At 37.1% G+C, this 9467-nt stretch overlaps 1 protein-coding gene across 1 annotated transcript in view; it reads right to left on the reverse strand.

The window, feature by feature from the left end:
* Positions 1-2608: 2608 nt before the first annotated feature.
* ARMC10 (armadillo repeat containing 10) overlaps positions 2609-9467 on the reverse strand; it is a 7578-nt gene continuing 719 nt past the window's right edge. Inside the window, exons 2-6 of the mRNA XM_010581099.1 lie at positions 8094-8248; positions 6788-6922; positions 5291-5467; positions 4151-4222; positions 2609-2869 (exon numbers count right to left, since the gene is read on the reverse strand). Coding sequence (XP_010579401.1) covers positions 2615-2869; positions 4151-4222; positions 5291-5467; positions 6788-6922; positions 8094-8248 — 794 coding nt within the window. The 3' untranslated portion in view covers positions 2609-2614. The remainder of the gene's footprint in view (positions 2870-4150; positions 4223-5290; positions 5468-6787; positions 6923-8093; positions 8249-9467) is intronic.

Below are 9467 nucleotides of genomic sequence, written 5' to 3' on the forward strand. Positions count from 1 at the left end.
TTTCTTCATTTGGAAGGGTAATTCTAGTACGGTCTAGATGTATTCACCAGAATTTGTTCAAAACTGGTTTAAAATTACTGTCAGTCATTCAGTGTTGATTTTGTGAGGGTATTTCAGATGAAGTCTCTATTGGGCCTTGTATTTACACAATAGCTTCAATAACAATTTGGATAATATAATGCATATGACATGCTCATAATATTGTGGAGGACACCAAGCTGCAGGATGTTTTGAGTACTCTGAAGGACATGGTTAAAACTGAAGTTGTTTTTTGGGTGGGTTTTTTCCAGTTTTCAAAATCATCAGTAGACTATGCTGCAGAATTCTGTACTTCAGAAAGAAAGAATGAAACTAAAATACATAATACCTAGATAAGCAGCCACATAGCAGAGAAGTACTGACTTACAAGGATCAGACACTAAATGTCAGTAATGGCATACATTTTGTTTTGGATCTATTAATTCACAGCATTTGTATGTAGAACAGTGACTGTTATGCTTTGCTTGGTGCTGATAAGATTCCATCTAGGGTGTGGGGTGGGGGATAAAAAAAATTAGACACACCTGCCCGAAGACACTTTGGAGAGTCTTGCCTGATTTCAAAACATCTCAACAGCATTGTTCTATGAAGAAAGCATTTAAAAATAGACCAGAAAAAGAAGACTGAGACAACACTGTAACAAGTTTTCATGTATTTTTAGAAAAGGGTGACTGGTTTCTGTCAGCTATCAAAGCAACGGATAAGAGATCAATTTTAATTATTGAAAAGATAATATTTGAAAAACTTACTTTTAGGCTGCAGAACATGGAGAGGGATATCTAGACATCTTTGTTGTTCAGCTTAGAAAACACACATGTCAGAAATACTTAGAACAGACTAGTCTAAGTTCTTGTCAGAAGAGAAAGGTGGGATCTGTAAATTCTTAGGGTCTGACCTAGCCTTTATTTTTCTTTGTTTAATACAGAAGCAGAAAAAAATTAAATCATGAAAAGTGGCAAAACATTAAGTGATTGTAATGTAACTTGCTTATTACAAAACAGTGGTTTTAGAGCAGTGGGAAGGAGAAAGGGAAGTTCACTGTCAATGCGGCAATTGTCGGGGTTCTGACTGGGAATCATGCCAACTTCTATTTCTGCCTTAACTGTATTCCTGATGAGTTAAAACTACCTCTGTAGATAAATTAGATATATACAGATTTACCCCTGTATTGCTCAGGGCATAGAGATGTTTTATTTTCGAGGTCATGTTTTTCTTGCAGTTTTAGCTATTTGCAAAGTTGCCTACTGAAAATAAATATCTATTAAATTACAGAAAAAGAAGAGAGTAATATTTTATTAAGAGCAGAGTGGGTATATTAACTTAGAAAGATGAAGCATATGGTAACAGTTGAGGTAATACAGCTCTTAAAAATGGTACAAGGTGGAAAACTTCTTTTCTAGCCTTTATGCCTGACACCTTTTTTCCTTTATGATGCAGTGTTCAGGAAGTTCTTGTAGTCTCATCTTAGTATGAAGTGTTTTCTGGTATGTTTTATGTTCATCAGTGAAACTTCTGGATTTTTTACAGTGATGTTTATATGTATTCCACTTCATTTTTAATTAACTCTGGATTGCTGACTAAAACTTTATGGGGGCTAACTCAACAGAAGCATTTATTCCAATGATGTTCCAGTTGCAGAGAAAAAGAGTAAAGCTCTCAAAGGAAAGCAGGCTCAAGGGCTGCTGCAGAGCAGGAAGCTTTTGTAAAAATGTAGACTTTTTTTTTTATAAAGATGAGAATGTTGAATTGCAGTTGCAGATGATATTTGACTCAAAATACTTTGAAAAATATGTATGCTTTCCTTAAAGTGGCAATTTTAAAGAAAGATAAAATCCTTTCCATTTTTTTCAGTGTAGAAACCTTGCACAGTTGTTAACTACACTGCAGTTTGGCTAAATGGAATGGATATACTAAGCATATGAGAATGTAGTTTTAGAGTATGTTCCATGCAGGTAAGGTGAAAAAACATAGGCTGAGTAACTTTAACATGCAGTTTTCATTGAAAATACTAATTTTGTAGTAAGCCAATGATAGTTTGGTATTGTTTTTATTTAGTATTTTCTAAGATTTGCAGCACCCATTTAGTAGATATCAGATTAATAAAATGTAAATGTCTGATCTCTAATTGCTAAATCTTTAACATGCCATTTTATAGAGGTATTTATTCAACAGCTGTAAATACTTAAGGCAACAAAAATTTTGACATTGAGAATAATATTTTGATTCACTTTAGTCATCCATTTAAAATGTTCACTGTACGTATGAAAGTTTTCAAGTTTTAAACTATTCCTCCCCCTTTGTGTACATGTACCAGCTGTACGCTGGTTTCTCAGTACTAATTAAGCTATTGCTTTTATCTTTCTTGTGTTAAAAAAAAAAACCACACAAAAAACCTGTCATGCTCTATATTAAAGACATTGCGTTCTCTTTTGTAGTAACTGATCTGTGCCTAGTAATATGGTAGTATTCAGTATTTTTTATGGTTGTTTTACTGTTTGCTTGTTGGGAGTTTTGTAGCATATAATTCCTAAGATTATATATTTTCATCAGGTTGGTCTGTTTTTTTTAAAAATCACTACTGTGTTAATATTCTCACAACTTGCTCTTTCACTTCTTTATCGGGGTGATGCAACAAAGATGCCAGTTTCTGAGCAAATGGGGTAGAGTCCCTGCAGAGCGTGGAGAAAATTGAATGTTCACTGTATTGGTCCTGAATCATGGTGCCATCTTCATTGTTCATATTCTTTTTCAAGTTTGCTGCAAACACCAGGGCTCTGAGCAGAATATCTCGGTTTATACAGTTGTCAAAAAGCAACAGCAGTGATGGCACCTAGGACATTCAAGAAATAATCCATACTTAATCACCAGCAGTAAAAGTACATGTAACTAAATCTAACTTAAAAAAAAAAAAAAGAAAAAAATCTGCACCTAAACCATCTAAAACAGAAACCCTATGAAATACCAGAACTCCACATGTTGTGAAAGCATGCCAGAAACTTGCACTGCATGCACATTTCCTCTTTAGAAAAGACTGGCTTGTGCATCACAGGCTAATAAATGCTTTGTACTTTAAATCTCCAAAATGTGGCTGTCTGGAAAATTCCCGTTTGGAAGAGAGGGTCTGCTTTCCTTCTCAATAATGTTGCTTTGCCCTCTGCAGTCGTCTGAATGTTTTTATGTTAGCACATCTAATAAATGAGAAAAGGATACACTTTTAACAGAGAACTGAATGTTTAGTTAACTTAATCTTGTTTTAATAATGAAAAGCTGGTAGTAGCTACTCTAGATTTGCTCATGGCAGATAGCTCAAAAATAAAAGTCACTGCATCTTTTAAGAAACTTACTTTGGGGAGGGGGAGGAGGATGCAGCATCGTTCCAGTCCCTGACTCTCTGTTTTGGTGTGAGAAAAGGATATAGCTGAAATAAACTTGTATGCCAAGGCCAGCAATAGCAAATGTCAGATAGACTTCTCCATGAAGATGTAAGTAAATGCACAGGGAAAGTTCACTTACAGTGCTTAGAGACAACAGTTTTATGGCTGCATTTGAGGAAAGATGTGGGGATTTCAGTGGAATGTGGTCATCTTGGGTACAGTATGTTAGCTTATAGAAACAGCTGTTGAGAAGGATGATTTACAGTACTGGTTGTGTTTGATGTTTGTACCTGGTCTTCAATCTATATACTGACTGCATGTCTAGAAATGAGGTTTTGGGGTTGTTTTTGAAACTCATCAGGGTACCTTTATTACATACAAAAGTTCACAGTACTACCCCTTTGGTGGAAAGGGAAGGTGAGAACAGGCTTCTGCAAGTTGTTGCTGATTATTTGGAATGGTACATAGAAGTATGGCCAACTGTCTTCAAGCGCATAGACCCTGTGACTCTCCCTCTGCAAGTACAGTATCTGTATTACACTACACTCTGGAAGAAAGCTAGCCTGTGAAAGAATGTACACTTCTAGCTACTACTAATAACCAGGTACTGCCTAGAACTTTACTCTGGAGTTGCATATATACTTCTAATATGGTAAAATTGTTCTAATGCCTGCACATATCTACACATATACATGTGTATAAATGCTAAAAATATAATGAAACAGCAAGAACCTTACTTTTGCTCTGAGAAGATGTCTTGTCATGGCTGGGTTTGCAGATAAGTTCACAAGTACTTTCAAAACTTGAATCTGAAGTGAGGAACATATAAGTTCATTGCAAACAGTAAGTACAGCAATAATGGGTACCAATAATGTCAGTGTTTACTTGGAGAGGAAAAGGTAAAATGGGTGAAATAACCTCTTGAGAGTTGTGCACTTTAGTCTTTGGTATAGGAAAAAACAGACCTTATGGAGTCACTAGCACGTATGTACTAACTACTGACGTTTTAGAAGCAAATTCAGTTTAACTTAAACATCAAAGTAAGGCAAGATCTATCAACAACTCACAGTAGGCAAAATACGGAGTATTTTTAAAATAGACAGAGGATGGTTAAGCACTGTATTTAAAATGTGATCAGAAGCATATACAAATACACTTTTGTACTTTCCTGGACCTTGTGACTCTAATCTTTTAACTAAACACTAGGAAAAGGCCAAGTGTTACTTACAGTACGTCAGTGAAATACGTCTGCTAAGTTTAATGGAAATTTGTGTTTTGGAAAACTGGTATGATCTGATAGAGCAACTGAGTACATTGATATCGATGGTACTGTGACATCTTGCATAAATCCTGAATTTGGTCCCCAACTGAAGCTTTTATTTTCTTTCAATATTATAATAATTCAAAAATAAGCACAGTTTCCTATTGCAGTCACTAGGGTTGCAAGAGATGCAATAAGCGTAAGGGAACAGAAGTCCATAACTTAGGTTATCACTGCTTGGCATGTTTCCCTAGAAAGATTCGTGCATCAGTGAAGCCTTTCACATGCAGATTCTCCTTGCTCTGTGATGCAGTAGCAATGTTTAGCAAGCAGAAGAGAATTCTGGAGTTGCTATAGCAAAGGCATAGGACAATAGCAGTGCACACAGCAGTGCTTTAGTAGAGCTCTAGCGCAATGGTTCCATTATCAAGATTCCCTTTCTCCCCTCTTTCTGAATTTACATTGAGAAAGTAATATAGATCCATATTTTATGCACTATCTGCTATTATTAATGAATATTAGACTGTGCTTAGAAAATCAAAACCATTTTACAAAAACAGTAAAAAGGAGACAAAGCGGCTTCATAAATGGTTTGTAACAATACACTACCAGGTACCTGTGTCCTTTCAGTTCCTTCTGAAAGCAAATGAAGCAAGCATGGAATTGAGTTTATCATCTTATTGTGGTAGTCACTGGTAACAGACATATTTGTCAACAATCTGAGTCCAGCTAGCTGCAGATCAGAGTTCAGGGGAGCTGACTCAACGTTCCTACAAACTTGCACAATATACACCTGGGGAAAAAGGGAAGCAGAAAAAAAGAAAAGGCATTTTTTGACACAAGCAGATTTTCTATTCATGAATAGGATCAGTGGTCTAGCTACAGTAGTGTAAATACCTCTTGAACACTGCTGGCTGAATACATAACCTGATCAAGGTTCTTGGAAACAAGTACTTTTTTGTTTTGAATATATTCAAACATTCTATTGGCATGATAGAAGCAGATGTTACAGCGTTATGCTCACTAACCTTCCTGAAGCACAAATTGCTCTGAAAACCCAAATTCCTTTGACTCCATCTCAGAAGTGGCACAGCTGCTTTAAGGAGTTATTTAAAAAATCACTTACAGCAACTAACATCATCTTAAATGTTAAAAACAAGTTAAGGGCAAGTCTTGGAATAAAATCCTTTCTTCTAACTGTGTGGCCCATTCACTGGAGCACTCCTCAGGAACAGTGATGACAACTGACATTAACAACTATTATTTACCAAATTTTCTTCTGGATGACAGTATACAGCAAATCTTGGAGTCTTAACTAAGAAAAAAATTACTTTGCCTTTACCAAAGGAGTTGTTTTCTACCTATATGCCTATATAAATATCTGCTGTTGGCAAGCACTACTTTAAAAAAAGTTGCTCAGCACTAGAGATGCTGCAAACTACAACATACAGTCAAACTGCCTTTTTCTCAAGCTGAAGAAAAGACTAGTAAAAATCTTCAAATCTGCATCAGCTCACTGCTTGGACACTTCTTGATCTATTGATTAATCTGATAATGTCAAAGTGGATGCTTTTTTGATGGTTGGTCCTTTCACATCCATAGCATCTACTATATTTACCAGCGGGACTTATCATTTTTACATATTATTCTTTTAAAATGGAAGTATCACCCTGAAAAATTGGTCTTATACAAACGCAGGGGATCAATTACTGTTTTATTCTCCCTTGCCTAAGGAGTAATGCTAAGTTCACTCTGCAATCCATCCTATGAAACAACCACTGCTGATGTTCTAGGCATGTTTAGAACTAATCTTGCCTCACATAATTTTAGTACAAACTTAGCAGCACAATCTCTGTTTAACAGCATTTGGTGAAAGCTGAACACAAACTGCCTAGTTTCCTAACTGTCTTAAAAAAAAGTAAGTGCCAGTGATGCAATGCATTTTTAAGTTATCCTTTTGGCCTTAGGACGCACAGATCATCCAGATCTGCTGACTCGTATGGCTAACATCAAAACATTTTGGCATCCTGGCTTATATTTAACAAATATGCTGAAAGCCCTATACTATCTCCTGTGTCTCAATTACTTTGATTTTTCCCTTTAAGAAACTTACCTGTATCTCTTCCTGATTTTTAATATTCATACTCAAATTATTAAGTGCATTTAGTGCTTTTTCTTTAACTTTGGGAACGCAATCCGAGAGCATCCCTCCAATAACAGAAAGGCCACCCAAATTTCGGATTATGTCCTGAAATATAAAACAGATATTTAATAAGATTTTTAAAAATTTAAATTAAATGCTGAAGGCTTTCCTCAAAGTTTCCATTTTAACGCAAATGGATGTGTGAATGAAGACTTCCAGAACAGACTACTCTGTTTGAAGAGAGAGTGTTAGTAGATATTGCTTTATTGCTTCCATTGAAATTAAGGATAGTCCTGCTTAGGGCCAAAGTATTATTTGACATTATTTGACAATGGCACAACACCTTTAGTTTTAACATCTGGCCTGCAGAGCATGCTTAAAGCATTTTAGATTATAAAGAATCAAAGGTAACCACTGCATAATGACTTTATAGAATAGCTGAGCCAGGCCACAGTACCTAAAAGTCCTGACTGAACAGAACAGAATTTCAAGATAACAGCTTTATACGAGTAGAACTTCCAAAACTTCTTCTTTTCCATTACATTTGGTTTTTTTTTTAAATCTTTTTCACGTAGACTCTATCACTGAAAAAACCCCATGTACTGTTTTCAAGTAAATGAAAAATGGGCCAACGGGCCTTGGGATTCAGATATGTTCTGTTCTGAGAGATTTCTATAAAGAAAACAGTTTTGAGAAGCCAAAATAGACAGCTGTCCTAAGTACCATGCAAAAAGGACAAAAAAAAAAAAAAAAAAGGGTGGGACCCTGGAGGTTAAACCTTTACAAAGGCATGAAAATCTGCATCAAGCTCAAAGCTTTTCTGCATCGTATTTCCAATTGATTCGAAGAGACCTGGAGAGTTGGAAAGTTGCTAAGATGTAAGTATCATACAACTTTGTAAAGATAAAAAATTAGTTTAAATGATCTCAGTAAATTTCAGACCTCATCCTGAAAGAATTTAGCCCTTCTCCAATTCAACCCTTTCATTAACATTACATAACTGTAAGCAACAAAAGATACATTTACAGCATTTTTAAAATATAGAGCTCTGTACAGACTTTTAAGTTGTACAAACGTTAAGCTTAGGCAAATTCTGTGAAGCTGGTAAATTATATTATTTGGGCTAGCAGAAATTAAAACAGAGACATAAAATAGGCTTTAGAACACAAGCTATCCTAGCTCTCAGTCCTGTGTCACTCTTCAGCAAAACAGCACCTCTCGTCTTCCATTACAACTGGTATTGAAACACTGTTGTTTTTTACAGAACAATACTTACTTGATTTACAGAGAAGGCGGCACTGTTGCTGAGAGTGATTAAAGCTTGCTCTTGAATTAATGGATCATCTGTGGCCTGGAGCAAATGAATAAGTTTCTGTAGAGCATCCTCATCCACTGCATGGGTTGATGCTGGTGGACTGTTGTCTGTCACTGCTTAAAAATGAAATACTTGATACCAAGTTTGAGACATTTCACTTAATTACCAGTTAACGTTTTTTACAAAGCTGAGGTTTAGCTCTCAGTTGTAGGATGTGTTGTTTTAAGTTTGATTGTACCCAATCGTCATATCATGGCAAAAAGACTGTTTTACAACAGCGAGATTTCCAGCCTTTCCCTCACCTGGAGTCCTCTGCCTGCCTCTTTTCAAAGTAGAAAATAAAAGGAATACATAGTAACAGCTTGAGGTCTATTAACCTCCGGTTAACCAACAGCAAACCTCCCCTTCAAAATTATTAGGAATATTCACCAAACATGTTAACTTTTTTCCTTGTGTTCCCTGAAATGAAATGTGGAAATCTGTCTGGACACTGTAGGAAAACAAAACTTCTGACTTGCAGACTGCTACTTCCAGAAATTATGATAATGACGTTTTGCTAGAACCCCGAGGTCCTTTGACAAAGTAACAGCCCCAATGTTAAGAACACTGCCGATGACGCGTCACTCAACCGAGGAAGGCTGTTTCTGAGTCAGGATGATGTTATGGAGTACCTGGCTTTCATAAAAGGGTGACACAAATGCCATCAAAGACCATTTTCAGCCAGGTTGGAGGCAGAACTGTTTAGCTAGCTGAATACCCTGAAGACCCGATCTATGACTACTGCACTAGTCAGCAATGACTCGAGATGACTTCTGAGAAGCTAACCAGTCCTTTATAATTCCACATATTTGCTTCCACTATCTCACCAGGCAAACACACCATGGTATTCTTCGGCGAGGTCAAAGTTAATTATGATGATCCAAGACCTAGCTTGAAAAACAAAATCCTTTTTTATCCTCGTCTAAAGACTTTGTTTAGCTTTGAATTACAGGGGGGACACAAATAACTTTAATAACAGAACAGCAAATCAGCCCAGTAAGTAAATACACTGATTGGACGTACGCTTTAAGGGGTGCAAAAAAAAAAAAAAGAAAAAAACTTAGGCCTTTGTAAAAATCAAACGTGCTCTAGCGTCCTCGGAACGCGTCGCATGGCTGCCAGAGGGCCGAGAGGCAGGACCGCGGTACCCCCTCTCACGGGGAGCAGGTCCACCTCCGAGGCCGCAGGCGGGCAGCAGCCCGGAGCCGCGCTCCAGGGGCGCGGGCAGCCGCCCCCGGGCTCCGCCACAGCTGCGCGGACCTGCTCCGCGCCCACCGGCACAGCGGAGGCCCGGCC

The sequence above is a fragment of the Haliaeetus leucocephalus genome, unplaced genomic scaffold, assembly GCF_000737465.1.
Source record: "Haliaeetus leucocephalus isolate CR32 unplaced genomic scaffold, Haliaeetus_leucocephalus-4.0 Scaffold751, whole genome shotgun sequence".
Classification (NCBI taxonomy): Eukaryota; Metazoa; Chordata; class Aves; order Accipitriformes; family Accipitridae; genus Haliaeetus; species Haliaeetus leucocephalus.